Raw genomic sequence first — 21,196 nt, 5'->3', positions numbered from 1 at the left:
GGCATAAAGAAAAATGCAAGGATATTGCGGGGTCAGTGCTAGAAGTCACCTCCCAAGACTATTTGCCTTTTAAGCTGCCTGAAAGCAGTTTAACTTTCCTTTAAAATGGGTTTCTAGGGGCACCTGGGTGGCTTAGTCAGTTAAGCGTCTGACTCTTGATTTCAGCACAGTTTATGATCTCAGGATCATGAGATCAAGCCCGGTGTGGGGCTTTGCACTCAGTGGGGAGTTTGCTTAAGATTCTTTCTCTCTTCCTCTCCCTCTGCAACACCCCCTGCTCTAAGAAAAATAAATAAAAATAATGGTTTCCAAAATCCAATCTGCAGTTCTTTGAGAACAGCCAAGAGACTAGTGAAATGCCACAGAATTATGAGTGTACTAAATTAATAAAGTAACACCCAATACCCAAAGCTGCAATAACATCATCCCCTGGGAGAATGCTCTCTGTCAAATTCTACACCACTGCTTCAAGTCTATTCATTTCCAAGTTCAGATAGTGGTTTTATGAAATCACAACATTGAACAGAAAACACTCTTACAATTTTTCCCTCACTCTTATTTAAGTTATAGTTTCCTCCCATATCCAACAGAAATGGTAGATGCCCTGCTGAAAGCATGCATAAGGCTCCACAGTTTTCAATATACCCTCTGCCTCTCTAATATTGACTTGTCTGTTATTTGGAATTTCTTCTGACAGTTACTCTAAACCTTTAATTTTTTTTCCTTTTTTTGGTCATTGTTGTTTGTTGTTGTTCTTTTTCTAATCAATTAAGCATTATGTTAAACAAGCAAAATATGGGTTTGCAGTAAGTCTGTGACCATTGCCTTAACAACTTCAGCAATTCAATATAGGTAAAAGCAAACTGAAAGTTCTGGTGGCTGGTTCGAAATACAGGAAAAATAAACATAGACGCCACATTACTGATTTCAATCTCTACACTCAAGTAGTAGAAAACAAGAGTCCTTTGTAAATAGGAGAACTGCTACTCCAAAAAAATGTCTTCCATAAGTCTCAGCATGATGCTTTGGGATCTTACAGTTGCTAGAGACCATAGTGGTGCCCTTGTTATCTGCATTCTGACGCTCAGAGGTCATGATTGAGTGATAAGCTTGGGCAAATCCTGGCTCTGGCATTCCAATTTACTTTCCACTGGAGATAATTTCATTATATTTTAATGCCTCCAGGTAATAAAATAATCTACCATTTTATTCTTATCTTTAAACTGAACTCAGAATAGAATACAGTTGTCCATTACATCATTTTTGCCAACAGCTTGTCCTAGAGTATAAGTGATTTCTTATTAGCTTTAAAATAACTTAAGATAGAAGACACGAATAGTCCCCTTTTGGTACTATGCTCAGGGATTAGTATACTTCCATGTAAACTTTCTTTTTTTAATCATGTATCTGTCAAGGTGGCAGTGAGGAGGGTAAAAGGTGGACAGATACATGATTTACCCTCCTCACTGCCACTTCCTTAGTTCAAGGCAACATCTTCACTCATGGATTAATGGGATAACCCTCTTCATTTTTTTAAAGATTTATTTATTTTAGAGGGAGGGGAAGCAGGGGGAGGGGCAAAGGGAGAGGGAGAGAGAGAATCTTAAGCAGGCTCCCTGTTGAGTGTGAAGCCCTGTGTGGGGCTTGATCTCAAGACCCTGAGATCATGATCTGAGCTGAAATCAAGAGTCAGATGCTCAACGGACTGAGCCACCCAGGTACCTCAATGGGATCACCTTCTCACTGGTCTTGCTTCCCCTCATGCCCTCCAAATGGCAGCTGAGTCACATCTTCCCTCTCTTGTGCTTAAATTTTTCAGTGGCTTCCCACTGAATTCGGAATGTTGCCATGACTTACTGAGTCCCACACACCCTGGCTCCTCTTAATCTTGCTAACCTTGCTTCTTCTTCCAGGTCCCGCCACATGGATTCATCAGTATTCCTTGAATATGCTCACATCTATCCCACTCAGGATCTTTGCTATTGCTGGCCCTCTGTTTGAACATATCTTTGCGCTCTTCTCTACCTAGCTTACCTTTTCTCATGCTTCCAGTTTCAGCTTCCATGTCACCTGCTCAGAGAGCTCTTAAATCAGTCTTCTTTAGAACACCTCCCTCTCCCTGCTCTGGCTCCTCTATCTATTCTCTATCACCACACATGAACTTCTTGGGTAGCATTTATTTTCATCCATAATGGTCTTGTTTTGTTTGTTTGTTTGTTTGTTTTTTAATGTCCTGATTAATCGCTGGTCTCTTCAGCCCTAATGAGAGCTTCAGGAGGGAGCCCATCTACCTTGCATTCTTAGTCTGTCTGAATTAAAGAATAAACAAGCAAATGTGTGTGGGGGGGCTACTAAAATGAAGCTTCCAAATAGAACACAACGTATGAAATCTTGGCCATTTTTTAACTCTCTTCTCTTCATAGAGTAGACTAGCACTGCCGATGAGTTGCAAGCCTGCTGCTTAAATATTCATTTCAATGTTCAACTTGTATTAATCACCAAGGCCTGTTGATTCTCGCATCTAATTACTTCAACATTTTGTCTTCCTCTCTTCTTGCAACACCAACTCCAACCATCCCGGTCAACCATCCCATCCCCCTTCCATGGGTCACTGGGATGGGCTCCTAATTGCTCTCTCCACCATCAGGTCTCCACGCATCCTCTTCTTGATAGATGCATCTTTTAATGTCACTTTTAACCTGTCACTTCACTTTCCAACAACAGCAACAATAACAGCAACAACAACAACTAAACCCCAAACCAACCCATGTTCTATCTTATTATAGGTCTCAAAAATCACATTATATTCAACTGTATCCTTCCCAACTGAATCAGTCAATAGTATTTCCCACTACTCTTTAAACACTCAAATACTTACTTTTCTATCCCCAAAATAAACCAAGCTCATACCTCTCTTTGTATTCTTGCTCAGCCATGTCACAGACTAGGAGGCTCTTTCCCCCTCCTTCGATCTAAACCAAAACATTTTCTTCAAAGGCATAGTTCAAATCCAGCTTCTCTCATGAAACCTCCCCTCCCAGCTCCAGCCCATGTGTACTTTCCTTTTTCTCAATTCCTAAACCATTGTTTAAACCACTCTTCCATGTAACACTTGATTATACAAGACTTATCTCTGTTATCCTTCGATTATTTCCTAAGCGTACATTTTCTCTCCCCAATTGGATTCCGAGCAGGGGCTGTGTCCTTTCTACCCAGGCAGTGGCAGAAGTAGCACTGATCCAACAGGAGCCACTTACGCCGACTCACTGATTTACATGGTCCTGACGAGGAATCCCTTCAACTACAAACAACGATTCTAGATAACTTGCAATCCCCAAACAGAACATAATGTTCCTTGGTCCTAATCTCTCCCACATGAACTCCCAATGCCTACAATGTTCCCTTTCCACCTTCATTCACCTGGGAAACTCCTAATTCTCTTTCGGGTCTCAACTAGGACAACGTTTACTAAGAAAAGGAAAGCATTGTCCCTTCCTTACCCATCCGCCTATCCCAGTATCTACCTATAGTGTAGTTCCTATAGATTCCCATTAAATACTCTTAACCCATAGCATGTGGCACTCTATATTATAAATGACTATTTGTCCACTGGCCTCCCTGACTGGTCTGGGCGTGACTTAGGCTCAAGTAATTTATCTTTTATCTTGATAATAGCAGAGTGACAATGCTATATTATTTGTTGAATAAATAAAGAACAAACTAGCAAAAAAGCTGGCACTAAAATCTGTTGAAAGAGCTAAGAATAGGTATCAATTTAGTTTACGTAATTTAAAACAGGCCACAGTTCATACCATTAGAATGCTTATTTGTTATTAATTCCAGTTGTTAAGCATCTACTATGGGTCAAGCATGGGGATACAGAAAAGACTCAAACACATAAAATCCCTAACCTCATAGAACGTGTATCTTACTAGGTGAGATGGGCAGGAGTACAGTGTTTGCCCCAAGGTGGAGAGCACAGAGATGCTATCAGCAGAAAGCTTCTTTCTGCAAGGATGCTGACATTGAGACAATGCTGCCTTGGACCAAAATGGTGGCACTTTGAATGGTGTGTAGTGGTTACATTATGGATGTATTTTAAAGTCAGAGCCAACAGAACTGATTGATGGACTGAAAGTCAGGTGTGAGGGAATGAGAACAGTCAAGATTGGATTTTAGTCTGTGCAACTGTGGAATGGAATTTGTGCAGGGTTTGGAAGTGTATGATTTTGGAAAGAGTGTGTAGATATATGAAGAGAGTCTCTAAAATTAGGCCTTAAGTTTTAATAATCTATTTTGTATAACTGAACTTCCCTTGGGCATATTTCCCATGAACAATAAGAGTCCTTGTGGCTTCTTAGACAAATTGGTAACACCGAATAGACGAATCTTGGACAGCTGCAGCTAACAACGCTCCGTGAAGCATTGCCTATACCAGGCACCCCATAAAAGCCACTGCAATTTATCCTCCAAAACTGTCTCAAGTTCTTTTTTTAAATGACTAACGCAATGCAGCTAGTGCTAGGGGTTACAATTGCTGTGATTGCTAAAAACCACTTCAAAGCTCATACGATTATTATCAATATGAAGATTAATAATTATACTTTGAATTCTACTGAATGGTGATTTAGATGTCAAAGTGGACACGTATAAAAGAAGGCAAAATTTTTATCCTGCCCTAGACCATAATCTAGTCTAAGGTCAGAGGAGATGACCTTGACCTAGGAGTAAAAGGACATGGAGGAAATGTGGGTGACCTGGAATGACTTAATCCACTTAAGACTAAAGTCTGAGATAGAACAGCAAGGGATTTGGGCTGTCGGGCAGCTACCTAAACAACCGGAATAATCAGCTCCTGTGCTTAATGGCTATAATTTGGGGTAAGGCTGGTAATAATGGTTTATTTTTTTTCATGTGTGGAAGTATATGTCTGCAAAACTTACTGAATTTGGGATTCAAAAAATGAGACTGTTTACAAACACATGATGCAACCGTAAGTCAGTATAATGACTAAGTCTCTTGCAGAATAATTCAGCAGTGGTCATGATGAGTTAGAACTTGGACTTCTGAGTTTTCATGGGGCAGAAACAAACCATTCTCACTCAGTCTGTGAGGATCCCCCGCCCTTTCTAGACTCTAAGTAGTTTACACAATAAACAGTTATTTCCATAGTAGAAATGGGCCAAGACGTCTAAGCTCCAAAGTTAACCTGTTATTATGGTTAGAAATCAAGATTGCCATTCTTCCAGGTTTTCACAGCCACACAACTTTTGACCTAGCTGGTGGAAATGTAAGAGTAAATATAGTTCCCTGACCTCTTCACAAAGGCAAAAATCAACATGCTCAGGTATTTATTTCACTGGAAAGTGATCGGGCACAAAGACGCATTACAGTGGATTCAGATAATGACAGGATTCTACAAACTTTTTTCAAAGGAAAATTTTAGGCAAGAGTTCATCCATACACTGTCTGTGTCCTCTTATTTAGGAGTTTGATATAAAGCACTGATTTGAAAACCTTATCTACTCCACAATTTATCAATGGCATCACATAATAAAATGAAAACTTTTAGACTCATAATTCATACCCCAAAATCAGACACCAGGCCCATGAGGGGAAATATCATCACCAGCATATGGAGAAGGAAAGACTTCTTCCACCTAAAATTCCTTCATAACTGAGATGAGTCAGTTCCTTCCCTATCTTGAAAATTATGCTTTAAACCCATCTCCTTCCATGAAAAAAGACAGCTGTAACCCTTCCCAATCCCCACAGCATTGCAAGCGTGGTTTTCACTATGGAGTCTGTATTTCTAGCCTCTGGATATTTCTTAAGCACTGAATGACTAATTACCAGAAGAAAAGTCATGTATATATACCCATTCTGCTTCCTAGAAGACGCTAAGTGAATGCACAGTCAACCCAAAAAGAGACAGTGTTCCACTATGTGGTCCTTTTTAACATTATAACAAACAATGTGAATAGAAGGCAAACAGCAAGGGCTTAAACTTAAATTCTTCTTGTAATCCTCATATTTCAGTGTCAATTTTTTTATACATTTGCACTATTGCAAAAACAACATATTTTTTAAAATCCCTGAAGTAATCATAATAGACAAGCATATAAGAACAGGAAAAATCCGTTGAAATGTAGAGTTAAAATTTGCAAATTGAAAAAGGTGATATCAAACAAGAACTTCATGAAGAGAATGTCAAAACTGTACTCAAATCTTTTCTTTCTACACTAAAAAATCAAAGATGCAGGAAAATTTGAAACTATTTGCCCCCCAAAAATCATCATTTCAAGCCATTTCTTGACATTAATATCCATTAGTCAAATGACTCAAATGCTCTGCTCTCCAGGTTCATATGCATTTTAAATTTAAGTTAGTATTCCGGCACAATAATTAATCCATTTCCATCACTCCTTTGTTCAACTTTTAAACCCTTTTTTCAAAATCAATTTACTAAAATCTAGCTTTCTACCTTCCATAGACCAATTTGACCAACTGTAAAAGAAAAATTCAAACATGAAGTTTAGCTCACAAGCTGTACCAAAATTAAAAAACAAAATAAGTTGTCTCCTACCTATAGTTGTTATAACAGTGCCAGCAAAGAAGAAGGAACTTCCCAAATCCCAGTGACTGATTTGATTGGAGGTGTTTCCTAAAGGTATAATCCCTGCATTTATTGCTGCCACTATTTGCTGCAAGTTTAAAAAGAAATTTATCAGTACACATGAATCACATGGAGGCATCAAACAGTGTATATTTCACCCCAGTTGACGAATTAGACAAAGAGAATCAATTCTAAGGCTTGGTTTTCCATTTGAAGTATACAATATAGATTAAGGCTTTATACTAAAGAATGTAATAAGTTAAATGATAAGAAAATTGTATTGTATATCAAGTGAATGGATCTGTATGGAGCACATATTATACCAATATGCATTCATATCTCATCCATTAACATATTCAGTGCCTTATCTGAATTAACTACTAAATACAACCATGCTTTTTAGTAAGCACCACAGAGTTAAAATACCAGTTTGCAAACTTACAATTTAAATAATATATAATAGCTTCATCAAAAAGTATTTCTAAGAGTACTCATTGTTTTGAATGTTAAACATATACAGCCAAGCCAGGGTTGTGTATAACTGTAAAGCGTATTTATTAACAAGGTCCAACAAAACAGGCTAAGAAGGAAAGGCAACAGCAATTCACTATCCCACTTCAGTTAGTCCATGTATATCTAGATTCTTAGAATTTCTGCAGACTTTTTATAAATTCTATGACAATATCATAGCACCACCAAAATATCACCAAAGACCCATAGATGACAATCACTCAACAATATTCATATAGGGACACTAGGGTCTGGATGCTGCCTTAAGTAATTCAGAGAGACAGACAGGAAGATGACATTACAATCCCTTCAATCATCAGATGTTGAGCAGGGGATGGGAATATTCAGAAGCACAAAACATAGAAGAGAATATGTTAGGAGAAAATTGTGTAGTAAAAGAGGGACATACAGATTGTAGGGAAAGATGTTTCCGTGTATAGTTTTAGAAATCTTTATCATTTAATTTCCAGATTATAAAATTGGAAGGAGCGTCATTTGATAGGCAAGGAAATTAAAGACCAAGAGAGGTAAAGTGACTTGTTTAAGGTTAGTTTACTGGCAAACAGACAAAACTACACTGTGAAAATGGAGGGTACTACCCCAGGAAGTTACTGTCAGATGGAAAAGAGCATGTAATCTAGAACTGAAATGCAATATAAAATTTCATTTGTCTGATTTGTTTTACCCTATAAATGAAAACTTTAATAGTTCTGTGTCAAGTTAATTGAATAGTAATGCTTTTTAAAAAATTTTAACAATAACATTTGCTGTAAAAAATTAGGAAAATACAGAAAGGCATAACAAACATAACAAAAATTATTCATAATTCCAGAATCCAGAGATAATTACTGTTAATGTATTAAAGTATCTACTCCTGGTATTTTGTTATACTTTTTACATGGTTGGATTTATGAAATATATGAAATGTATTCTCTATTTTTATTTAATATTTTTCTATGTATAGTTTTTCTTTGTCATTACCATGTTAACTTAATCATTGCCAGATATGTACATGTATCTGTTCAGTGGGGAGCCTGCTTCTCCCTCTCCCTCTGTCTGCCGCTCTGCCTACTTGTGATCTCTCTGTGTCAAATAAATAAATAAAATCTTAAAAAAAGGGGGATCAATGCCTGGGTGGCTCAGTCGGTTGAGTGTCTGCCTTCAGCTCAGGTCATGATCTCAGAGTCCTGGGATAGAGCCCCGCATCAGGCTCCCTGCTCAGTGGGGAGTCTGCTTCTCCCTCTCCCTCTGCCTCCTCCCTGCTTATGCTCTCTGGCTCTCACTCTCTCTGTCATGTAAATAAACAAAAACTTAAAAAAAAAATCTAAAATTTCTGGATTAATAGAAAACAGATTCGATTATATGCTTCTGCATTCAACTTACTGGAGAGCACATCACATAGCCTCTGAAAAACTCATGAGACAAGGGGAGTGGAAAAGGCAAAATCATCTTCATATTTTCAAGAAAATAGCTTTGACCTCATCAGACCTTTGAGAGGGTCTTGGGATAACATCTTGAGAACCACTGCTGTATACTGAACTTTGTTTGATATTGTTTTGTACCTGGAGAACCAAGTAAGCAAGCTTATAGCTTTACAAATAATGGTATTTTACCTCTACATCTTCCAAAAGTTATGTTTTACTACCTTTCATCCCTTATTACATTGGTATTTCCAGAGCAATGTTGAATAAAAATAAGGAAAGCAGACTTTTTTGTCTTTTGTAGCATAAAATCCTCAATGTTTTAGTATTTTATCATTAAATATACTGACTACTGGTAAGAAAATGGTATTTAATTAAATAATTATAAGAGCAAGCAAATAAAAAGGATAAATAAAACTTGAAAATCTAAAAATGTCTTTGGAAATATTTTCAGATAGCAATAAACACAAGGGAGGTACACATAAACATTGTAAGCACAGGCTCGTAATCTCTAGCTTTGCAACTCCCAGAAAAACTAATGCTGCCAGTAAAAATATCAAGGAAAGGAGGGTGTATTTAGATACATTGTAATTATATCCCAAGTATATTTTTATAGTTTTAGACATTTCTTCAACATATTCATTTATTCAAAAATATTTATCAATTGCTTATGATGCTAGGCAATGGGGAAACAACAGAGAAGTAAAAAAAAAAAGACATGGGTGACAGTTATATATATATTTAAGATTTTATTTATTTGTCAGAGAGAGAGCACAAGCAGGGAGAGTAGCAGGCAGAGGGAGAAGCAGGCTCCCCGCTGAGCAAGGAGCCTGACGCAGGACTTGACCCCAGGACCCTGGGATCATAACCTGAGCCGAAGGTAAATGCTTAACCAACTGAGCCCCCCAGGCGTCCTGGGTGACATAGTTATAAATGAGAAAAGATAAGTCATGTCTTTAGACTCTACCCCATTAAATACAATTATTTTATTGATTAGAAGCAAGGTAATTTCTTCAACAATTGACTAAAACAGCCTACATGGTCAGCACTATTATTTTAGCCAGTTCTTTTGTTGACAATGATGAGATGCAACATTACCCAGACACTTGGATAACATCCACAAATTATTTAAATGCAAAAGAAGTAAATGTAGACTTAGAAACAGCAATGTCTTATAATGTGCGGGTTTTAAATAGTTATCACAGAGCTGTGATGATTGCAACAGAGACTTGAGATGGAACTGGGAATATGTCAAGTCACTATGAGAATGAGTCTACCATGAGGCTCTTTATTTGGAATATTCTTGTGAATTTATTTTATATTTTTGTACAAGATCTTTTGGTCAATATCCACAGGAAATGGTTGCCCTTGGCAAGTATACTGATATAGGTCTAAGAGTCTTGAATTTCAACATTAATTCAGGCTATCAAAGCACTTCACAAATGCTTTCTTTAGAACTGTTTCTGTATGTGCCATATTATGTGACTAAAGTAACAATCACTTCATCAATAATAAAAATTAATTTTTCCATGAAAGGTAACTTTTGTAAACAATCGAGTCACATTGACAACTTACAAATAAGTTGAATTGTTTAGAGTAAAGGAAATTTGGGTCTATGCATCTAATCCTAACACAGAATTACTTGAAGTGCTGATTAAAGAAGGACTTCCAAACTTAAAATCTACAATAGAAAGAGTGTAAGATAATCTTGTTTGGATTCACATTTAATTTTGATCTTTAGTATATAGACAATCATAGAATGTGCATTAAGAAAAGGAAGTTGAATACATGGTTCTAGTCAGGAGTATGAGTTGAAACTTCAGAAATAGAGCTCTAAGAGCTTTGTACTCATTGAGATGATAAAGGTAATTACTCATAAAAGTAATGATGAATAATCTGAGTTTCCATGACAGTGATGTCTTTAGAGCAGAAGTTCACAGAGTTCTACTGTGATTTTGTGCACTCTTGAATTCTCAGTGTCATTTGGCATTTTGGAACTATATTCAGCTTTGACACCAAACACTGGTAAGACACACTTATTTGTAATTGTATGAGACTAGCCTTGGAACGCAAGGCAATCATCGACAATCATGAAAATGTTTCCGTGAGCCCAATGCCTAGGAACAACTTTTTCATGTGTTATAAAGTACTTGACCAGCTATTATGTCATTGAAGGAAAATGTGTTGAAAATTAAATAACCCCAGGGAAGACCTGAAGAACATATTGTTTTAAAAGTAGGTTATATCATGGATCTTAAAATACAGGTGACACCAGAAGTTCTAATTTCGCTTTTTCTCCCCTTTACTCAGAGGCTCAGATGTTCACATTCATCAAAACAATACAGAATGTTCTGAATGCCTTCCACAAATTCCTCCTCTGTTCATACTGTAATCATGATTTCATTAAAATATATTTTCATACCTATAATCTTAAAAGTAAAGTCACATTAATAATTTGAAGGTTTTAAGTGATGTAAAAATTCTAAATTACAGCTGTCAGGTATTAGTATCTGAGTTACACCAATGATGTATGCATAACTGGTCCAATGACAACTTCCTTTTTAAATTTTATTTATTTATTTAAGTAATCTCCACACCCAGCATGGGGCTGGAACTCACAGAGATCAAGAGGCGCATGCTCTTCTGACTGAGCCAGCCAGGTGCCCTGGCAACTTCTTTTAACTTGGTATTTAAGATTGATCTCATTTTTTTCTCATTTGGAAAAGAACACTATTTCCAATAAATTGATATAATGGCCAAGTCCAGTTATAATTACACTGACATCTGTATTATTACACACTTGCTTAAAGAAGAACGTTAAGTATTATCTTGCCAAATTTCTGTAAGAAACAATCATACACCTTTTTTTTTTTTTGCCATTATTTCCTTGTGGGGGAATAAGTTTCATCCTGAGAGGAAGCTAGTCTTTAGGGAAAGAATCAAATCACACACTCAGAATGCCACATCTGAACACTCGAAGTATGTAAGCAAGATTATTTTAAAATACTTGAAGAATGAGAAATATATGAATAGTGAGAAAAGCAAAATAATAAATGATGTTCTCATTGCCAAAGAACTTTGTGAGAAGATATAATAGTAGGTATCATTACTATTTATTGTTATACCACAAAAATAATCATCATCCATCAATTATATGTAGTAACAGATGAATACTGTTGCCAAAGGTTATTGTTATTCATCTCATTCTTAACCTTCTGGTTATACGTCAACACCATGATCACCTAATGTTGGATGATATGAACTGCTTTGAAAGGTCCTGCTCATAAAACCAGAGATGATCTCGAAATGGCCTTTACTCTTACAGGCTCATAATTCACATACTGCCCTGGTGGAACCTAGGCAACATTGACTGGCGTATCTGAATCAATGAGTTTGTTTATCCATTTCCTGAGTGTTTTAACTTTATTGGCCATATCTGTCTGAAATGTTATTTACAGACATCATTTGTACAAGAAGCTTCTCCTCTAATGTCAGTAACATGTAGTAGTCTTAGTCACTGGGGCTGCTTCTGTGACATAACAAATTAGGTTCAACAGAGAAGTAGCATTATAGAGCTTTATTATAAACTTACATACAAAGGCAGCCCATTGTACATCCTTTGTACCACTGGGGTAAATGCCCAGAGACCAAACCCATCTTCTTCACTTTTTTGTCCTTTCACACTATTCTGGAAACTAAAGTAATGACCTTGGCTTTCTTGGATGAGATAATATTTCGGTCAGAATACCACTTGGGACCATTGACAATCCAACAAGGGAGCAAACAACTTCTTGAAAACCACACTGTATTAGCACATTGCTCCACAGGACTTTTCTGGTGGCAGCTCTCGGCTAATGATAGTACTAGGTTGAACCATAGAAAATTGCCAATATCTAAGCCCTTTCTGGCCTACAAAATGACAACTTCATATTAGCATACAGAAGAATGGCACTTATGTTTTCATGAATAGTATGTAATAACATGCTAACTCTCATTTCAGTGTGACATCTATTACTTTCATCATTAAGACTAATTCCCATTAGCAGGAAACTTAATATCAATCAATTATGATCTTGCTTACAGTTCCACATGAAGAATATATACTTCTCAGATTAAATAAAACCCTATATGGCTGAGAATTCTATTCTGAGAAAACATGGAGGAACTACTGAATTCCTATTGGAAATTCAAGTAGTGTCCAACTTTTGCACATATCTGAAAAGTCAAGGGATATTATCTAATACTTAAGATGTTTATTTTGTAGAAGTAAATTTATATATTCACCATTTGATATCAAATTTCCAAATGGTGATATATATTCACCATTTGATATCAAATTGATAGGAGGCTAATATACATTCTAGCCTCCAATTTGATAAGTGAACTTGAGACACATTACATGTAACTTAGTTTTTCAGAAATTCTAGTTATATGGAGATGATACATGTTTTGTCTAGGAAAAATAGAGGAATCTATATAAATTCTAAAAAGAAGAAGAAAACCCAAAATTATATTCAACATTAAATAAACTGTTTTAAGAATTGACAAAGGTTAGGTTTTTAAAATCTAACATTGATAATCTTTTTCCCTTTAAAAAATATATTTCTGATTTCTGTGGAGAAAGGATGGAGTAGTACATTTGCATATTTTATACAGAACACAGGTGATTAAATCATTCTATATTTAGAGTCTGGTAAAGAAGCAAGTTTTCACAGTTTCTCCAGGGTATATCTTTTAAGTGAGAAAGGTAATATACAATGATGTTTTTAATCTATTGTTCTTGTTGAAAACAATTTGAATCAAAATACATTTCATGTTTTCTTTAAAAGGCTTTTCAAAATCCTTGAATTGCTTCCAAGTAATCCATTACCTACATTTAACCACACATTAATTAGAAACTTTTTATAAAGAAGCATCCTTTTATAAACAAAAAAAACTTAATTCTTTTTTTTTTTTAAGTAAGCTATGCACTCAACATAGGGCTTGAACTCACAACCCCAAGATCGACAGTCACACGCTCTACCGACTGAACCAGGCAGGCACCCCAAAAAACTTAATTCTTATAATCTAAAAAAGTATTTCCTAAGGGAAGCTGTTTCCACACACCAGACTATAGAAAGCAGCTCTAAAAGTAAACATCTTGCTTACCTTCCCATGTCTTTCCTTATATTTAGGGATTATACCATTGCATGTCAAAGCTATTTTTATACACACTAATGAAAGGTATAGCCTCTTTTTTTTTTCTCTTTTGAAAGTGTAAATTTATTTCCTATTAGTAGAAACAGAAGCTTAAAATCCAGAGTAGGAAAAAACAGAGAGTTAAAGATGGATGTCACCCACAGAGCCCAGAGCAAGAGGCAAACTGTTTGGTTATTAGAGTTGTCTTCCCTGACTATATCCACTTTGGAAGATATTTTTAATCCTAACATGAATATACAAATTACTGGACATTTGGAAAAATAAGAATAAAAAAGATCACTCACAATAAGTCAAACAGAGAAAGACATGTATCATATGATCTCACTGATATGAGGAATTCTTAATTGCAGGAAACAAACTGAGGGTTGCTGGAGTCGGGGGTGGGGTGGGAGGGATGGGGTGACTGGGTGATAGACACTGGGGAGGGTATGTGCTCTGGTGAGCTCTGTGAATTGTGCAAGACTGTTGAATCTCAGATCTGTACCTCTGAAACAAATAATGCAATATATGTTAAGAAAAAAAAAAAGAAGAAGAAGAAGAAGGTAGCGTGAGGGGAAGAATGAAGCGGGGGAAATCGGAGGGGTAGACGAACCATGAGAGACGATGGACTGAAAAACAAACTGAGGGTTCTAGAGGGGAGGGGGGTGGGAGGATGGGTTAGCCTGGTGGTGGGTATTAAAGAGGGCACATTCTGCATGGAGCACTGGGTGTTATGCACTAACAATGAATCATGGAACACTACATCTAAAACTAATGATGTAATGTATGGGGATTAACATAAGAATAAAAAAAAAATCACTCACAGGCCCTAAAACAGTTTTTGCAAAATGCATATATTCCATTTTTGGTTCTGTTAATAGTTATAATCATTAAGTGTGCTTTCAACTATTTCCCTATAACATAAACATGCTCCAAGCATTTTGAAGACATTAATATCTTACTTCTTAGTCATCGATACATCACTGAGTAGTTACATGTAAAATAGTTTACATAACCAACCCTCTATTAATGAATAAATTTGTATCACTGTATCCAAGGTCAAATGACCATTTGCAAAGTTTTTTATAGAGATGATTTATACATCAGACAAGGGCTGAATGTGAAACACTAAAATTCCGTTCTTCTTTGAGCCCGGTGTGAAATGCCACTGTGGTGTAGAAAGGATAAAATATGCTTAAGACCCTTGAGTCCTTGTAACTCTGGAGAGCCAGGAAAATACATGTGAAGCAAGCATACATGTGAAGCAAACATTTCCCCAGATGTGCATTTTTCCATGTTTTCCTGGATTCCATATTATTCTATGGTATATTAATATTCAATCAGAATATTAGTCTCTGTCTATCTTTTTGGCCCCTTCCACCTCATCTCAGCATTGGTAGTGGAAAAGAGATTAAAGAAGAATAGGAAAATATGGAGAAAGAAGGAGGTAGAAGAAGAAGTCGACAAGAAACAAAAGAGCAAGTAGAGAGGAAAAGATAAATGTTAGTTAGATAACAAAGAAGAGACAGTTCTAAAAGAATCAGATAGGAACTTAATTCAAGTCATAGTCACTCTATCTAGGAAGCTCTTTTAAAAGAGGTTGTCCTTAAAATAGGATTTGAGTAGGCAGAAAACTGAGATCAAGAAGATACAGCATGTAAGACAATATTTTTATACCATTTTGCCTAGGGCATACAACACTAACCAGCATTTATTCATGCACTGTTTTAAGGCCTGAAGTTCTAAACTGATGAGAAAAAAACATCCCAAAATGGAGCAAAGGGAGCTTTCCTCTGTCAATTACATGCATCCACAGAATTCCCAAATTTAGAGATTCTGATGGCTTTTTCAGTAAAATGCCACTGATCTCTATTAATTTGATTTTCCAGTACACTTAAGCCTATATTTCCATAACAGATACAAATTTAAACTAAAACGTGCTTTATACCTATATAAAAGAAATCACAGGGGAAATGGGGAAATTATTCAAGTTTCCACAGAAAGGCAACTTTTTTTTATTATACGTTTTAAAAACAAATGATTTTTTCCCTTGCCCTTTCTGAATTTGTAACTAAAAGATCATAGCAAGGATTGAAAATCTCAGGCTCTGTACACACACACACACACACACACACACACACAACCAACAACGTGGCCAGCTAATCAAATTTGTGTTTGAATAAATCAAACTTCCCATAACCCAAATCAGCCATCAGTAAAGGCAAAATATCACAATACTAAAACATTTCAGTAACATTCTGATTGGCAGTTCCTCTGTTTCAGGCCCCCCCCCCGAAAATTTATGTATTTCTTACTTCAACTGAGTTGACTCATAGCCATTAGTAAGTCTAAAAGAAATTGCTACGCTTTCAGGTTCCAGGCAAAATTTCTTAATACACTGCAGAGTAAGTTTACTAATGACTTGCTAACATTACACAGAGAAAAGGAAGTCTGGCGAAACTGCTTAATATGTTTATATTTCTTGGCTCAATGTCACAAAATCAAGACGGCAAAAATAGTATATGAATAACTTCCCCAAACATAGTGATTCATACCCATCCTTAGCTTTCCTCCAAGTTTTCCCCGTATTTCTCAATTACACACCCATACACTCACCAGTCATAGCAAATATTGAATTGGTTGAAATCCATTTTCTTGAGAAACAGGAACCTGATAGAATTTCTTATATTTTTCTAAGCCAACTGGAATGATAGAGCTACCCTTTGACACCTGTCCAGTAGTTACTGCACAAAAATGCAATTAAGCCCCTTCCTCGGGCACTTCTCAGACTGATTTAAGAGTGTTACATCACAACCATCAGCACTGAAAATGAGCCTGGCATCTTTCCTCATGTTTTCTACATTAGTCATTCACATATGCTATATTGTTCAACTTCATTCACACAAGGATATCAATCTCAAGAGCATTTCAGAGCACAGCAACCTATGAAAGAGAAGATACTCCAAAATGCACATGATAAGCACAAGACTGGAGGGTCTTCTCTGCTCGGAGGCTGAGAGTATGAAGATGCCATTGCCCCCATTTAGTGGGGGATGGGTCAAATGCCTGGAGAGGTATCAAGTTGGCCCAACATCCTTAGTGATCTTCACTTCTGCTCCCAAACTCTTTCCAACCAAGCATGTGTTTATGCTGGTGGAATGAGCATGATAGGTTTAAATTGGGCAGGGAGAGAGAGAAATGCATAATCACATTAAAGCAACATGTAGTCTCTGAAGGGTCCAGAGTGTTGGCATCAGGAGATGACTGAACAGATCTGAATGTCACTCACTTTTTATTTTTAATCACCTGCTGTGCACCTATTGGGTGACCTGTAGGGTAGCTTTGTCTCCTTAAGTAACTATTTGAAACCGGCTGTGCAAGATCTGAGGTGCTTCACCATCTCATAAAATTAACCCTGTGAATATTATCAATATGGTATCACTTAACAGGAATCACATATATATTATTTACCTTCCACAAAAGCTGAGGCATAGAGAGGCTGAAGTTCAAAATAAGTAAACACAATAATTAACCTGGCAAACCACTATCTCATCTTGGTGATACAGTTTAGTTGTATTAGAGCTTTGGTTGCCTAGCATTGGACATAGTTGTCATTTATAGTATTATTTTTATGTGAAAACATATGGAAACTCCCAAGCAATAAATACATTTATAAATAAAATTTTTAAAAGAATCCATTCATAAGTTTGAAGCTGGGTGAACATCTTGTTTATTTTATCCATATGTGTATAATGTATCCCAAATGGTCATCAGGTCTTGTCTTCAGTGTGTATGTCACACACGGTGTATGTGTCTAGTGTAATGCCAACTGCTCAAGAATTGTTCGTGGCATATTTTGTGTTTACTGATTTCTAAGTACGCAAATGATCACTATTGTGAACACACAGGATAGAGCGCTAACTACACACTACAGGTCATGGTGAAGAGAGTAAGACACTGCAGTAGCACTTAACACAACTAATCTCTTCCACCTTACAGCATGTCTTCACTTGACCCACAGAACACCACACTCTCTAGCTTTCCTCCAGTCTCCCTGAATGATGTTTCATCCCCCTCACCTTTGAGCCTATGGTTCTGTCCTCCATCCGTCCACACTCCTAAGTGATTTCATTTGAACTCAAGGCTCTAAATATCATCAATGTGTGATAACCCCCAAATGTATTATTCATTTGGGACTACTTCCCTACCTGGATGTCTGAAAGGCAATTCAAAGCAATCATATGCCAAATTGAACCCTGAGCTCCTCCCTAAAGCCTGATTCACCTGAATTTTACTCTTGTCATTAACTGGCAACTTTATTTTTCCAGTTCTTAAGGCCCAAAACCTATGAGTCATTCTTCACTTTTTTCTCTCACACCTCATATCAAATCCCATTAGATTTACCTTCAAAATATCCCTTGACCACATCTCATCACATCCACTGCTTCTGTCCTCATCTAGACTACCAGGTTCCACCAGGGTTCTGACTTTGCCCACCTACATCTATTCCTCACAGGGTAACCAGAGTGATCCCTTTAAGTCATAAGTCAGATCATGTACTTGCTCTCCTCTCTACCTGGAATGCCTTCCCCCAGGTATTCACACGTCTATGCACAGGTGACTATCTTTCAGGTTGTGCTAAAATACCTGAATTCCTTCATTTCCCAATTTAATTAGCCAAGGCAGCAATTCTCTATCATGTAACCTATATTACTTCTTCAAAACACTTAGAATTGTTTGAAATTACCTTATATGTCTATTAGTTTACTTATTTTTTTTGTTTCTATAATTATAAGAACCTTACTTGAGTTGTTCATAAAACCCATAACCTCAAGGGAGGGGATATCAGCAAAATGGTGAAAGAGGAAGCCCCAGATCCTCCTCCTCCAACAGAGATACTGGTTCAACAATGCACAGACCAATTCCCTTAATGAGAAATCCAGAAATCGGTTAAGAGGCTCCTGAACTCCAAATGAGCACAAAACCAGTCACATCAAAGCTGGTAGAAAAATTCATGGCCCTTATTCACAATAGTCCTTCCACAGTTCAGCATGGTCCAATAGGGAGAAAACTCCCAGCCCCCAGCTTCTCCCTGGGGAGGCAAGAGTTGGAACATGCATCAAATGTTTGGGGGCACTGCCCAAGGGGATTGTTTTTTGCCTTGCCTATGTCAGAGCACTGATGGGGCTTGGCACACTCTAAGATGCCTGGGGGACAGTGAGAACACAAGTGACCTGGGCAGCTTGCATCTGCTCCAGAGGACCCAGGGTGTAGCAGGCAGAGGCCAATAGAGCTTGGCAACCTCTCTCTCAGGGGAGAAGGAAAGAGTGGAGCATATGTTCAACACTCTGATTTTTGGAGAGGCTACCCAAAGGATTGGTTTTTGTCTCGCCCAACTCAAAGCACAGACTGATGGGGATGCAGCCTACTCTGAAAACCTCAGGACCACAGAGAATAACAAAAACCTGGGAGGCTTGCAGCAGCTCTGGAAAAACTGCAATACTGCAGACAGACACCAGAGGTAGCAAGAGATTACAAGCTCCTGAAAAAAGAAACTGGCAAATCCATGTAATTGGGAATTTACATGCACAAGTCCAGAGAAACACATCCACAGAAAAAGTCTAAGAGGCCTGCAGAATCTCAAGCTGGGCTGATTGGAGAAAGCTTTTCTCTATACATAGTCAGTTTGTAAAGATTGAGAGAGGTGGCTGCTTTATCAAATGGGTAGATCACAACACAAAGTTATAAGGCATATGAAGAAACAGGGAAGCATGGTTCAATCAAAGGAACAAAATAAATGTCCAGAAACAAAGGTATATGAATTACCTCAAAGAATTGAAAAGAACCATTGCAAAGATGTTCAATGGGCTCAGAAAACAATGAGAAAATAGACAAAGAGATGGAAAATATAGAAAAGAACCAAACAGAAACTTAGGAGCCGGAGAATACAATAACCCAACTGGAAAATTTCTAGAAGAATTCAACAGCAGACATGATTGAGCAGCAGAACCAGGGAACTCCAAGGCAAGACATTTGAAATTATCCAGTCAAATAAAAAAAAAAAAAAAAAAAAGAGAGAGAGAGAGAGAGAGAGAGATGAAAAAGAGTGAAGAAAGTTTAAGGGATTTATGGACTACCATCAAGCACACCAATATACACCCAAAGTCCCAGATGTAGAAGAAAGAAAGAGGCAAAGAGCTTATTTGAAGAAATAATGGCTGAAAACTTCCTAAATCTGAAGAAGAAAATGGACATGCAGATTCAAGAAGACCAAAAGACTCCAAATAGAATGAATTACAGAAGTCCACACCAAGATACATATGATCAAATTGTCAAAAGTCAAAGACAAAGAGGGAACTTTAAAAGCAGCAAGAGGAAAGTGACTCAACACATGCAAGCGTGCCCCCATAATTTTATTTTAATATTTATTTTATATATTAGCATATTTCTCAGCAGAAGACTTGCAGGGCAGAAAAGAATGGGATGATATATTCAAAGTGCTGAAAGAAAAAATTGCCACCCAAGTGTACTATACCTGGTAAAACTATACTTCAAAAATGAAACATACTTTCCCAAATAAACAAAGGTTATGGAGTACATCACCCCTTCACCTGCCTTATGAGAGATGTTAAAGGGAGTCCTTCAAGTTAAAGTAAAAGGATGTTAAAGAGGAACAAGAAAGAAAGCACACAAAAATATAAACTTAACTGGTAAAGGTAAATAGGTTGATAAATAGTGAGTACTATTGAACTGTAACGGTGATGAATAAATCATTTTTAATTCTGATGTAGAGGTTAAAACATAAGAGTATAAAAAATAACTATAACTAAAAGATATATTCATGGATACAAAATAAAAAATGTAATTTGTGACCTCAGTAACACCAAGTGGTTGGGGGGTGGGAGAAAAGGAAGAGTTTGGTATGTAATTGAAATTAAGTTGTTATCAGCTTAAATTAGTCTTGTAATGACAAGATATTTTATATAAAAACCATGAAAACCACAAAGAAAATACCTATAGAAGATTTTCAAAAGAAAGAGAAAGAAATAAAAAAAAATATCATTACCAAAAAAAAAATCAGCCAAAACAAAGACGACGGCAAAAGATGAAAAGAGTAACAAAAAAGTTATAAGACAAACAGGATACAATTAACAAAATATTAATAGTAAGTTCTTTCCTATCAATAATTATCTTAAATGTAGATGGATTCAAAGATATAGTCAAAAGATAGAGAGTGGCTGAATGGATTTTTTAAAAAAAATTCGACAATAACATTCTGTTAATAAGAAGCTACTTTAGATTTAAGGTGGTACCTAGGTTGAAAATGAAAAAGTAGAAAACAGATTTTCCATGCAAATGGTAACCAAAAGACAGCATGTGTGGTCATGCTTTTATCAGACAATATAGATTTTAATTCAAAAACTGTCACAAACAACAAAGAAGGGCATTATAAAATGATAAAAATTCCATA

General features: G+C 36.7%; 1 protein-coding gene across 2 annotated transcripts in view; it reads right to left on the bottom strand.

Moving 5' to 3' along the window:
* The window catches only part of KCNK2 (potassium two pore domain channel subfamily K member 2), a 216,162-nt gene that overhangs the window by 101,477 nt on the left and 93,489 nt on the right, over nt 1–21,196 (bottom strand). For both annotated transcript variants that reach the window (XM_045876150.1, XM_045876149.1), the window contains exon 3: nt 6,587–6,704. In XM_045876150.1, coding sequence (XP_045732106.1) covers nt 6,587–6,704 — 118 coding nt within the window. The remainder of the gene's footprint in view (nt 1–6,586; nt 6,705–21,196) is intronic.

The sequence above is a fragment of the Mirounga angustirostris genome, unplaced genomic scaffold (assembly GCF_029215605.1).
Source record: "Mirounga angustirostris isolate CCGP_5_RB_7025 unplaced genomic scaffold, mMirAng1.0.hap1 SCAF_6, whole genome shotgun sequence".
NCBI lineage: Eukaryota > Metazoa > Chordata > Mammalia > Carnivora > Phocidae > Mirounga > Mirounga angustirostris.
Note: the sequence above shows the minus strand (reverse complement) of the source record. Positions and strands in the feature narration are given on the sequence as shown.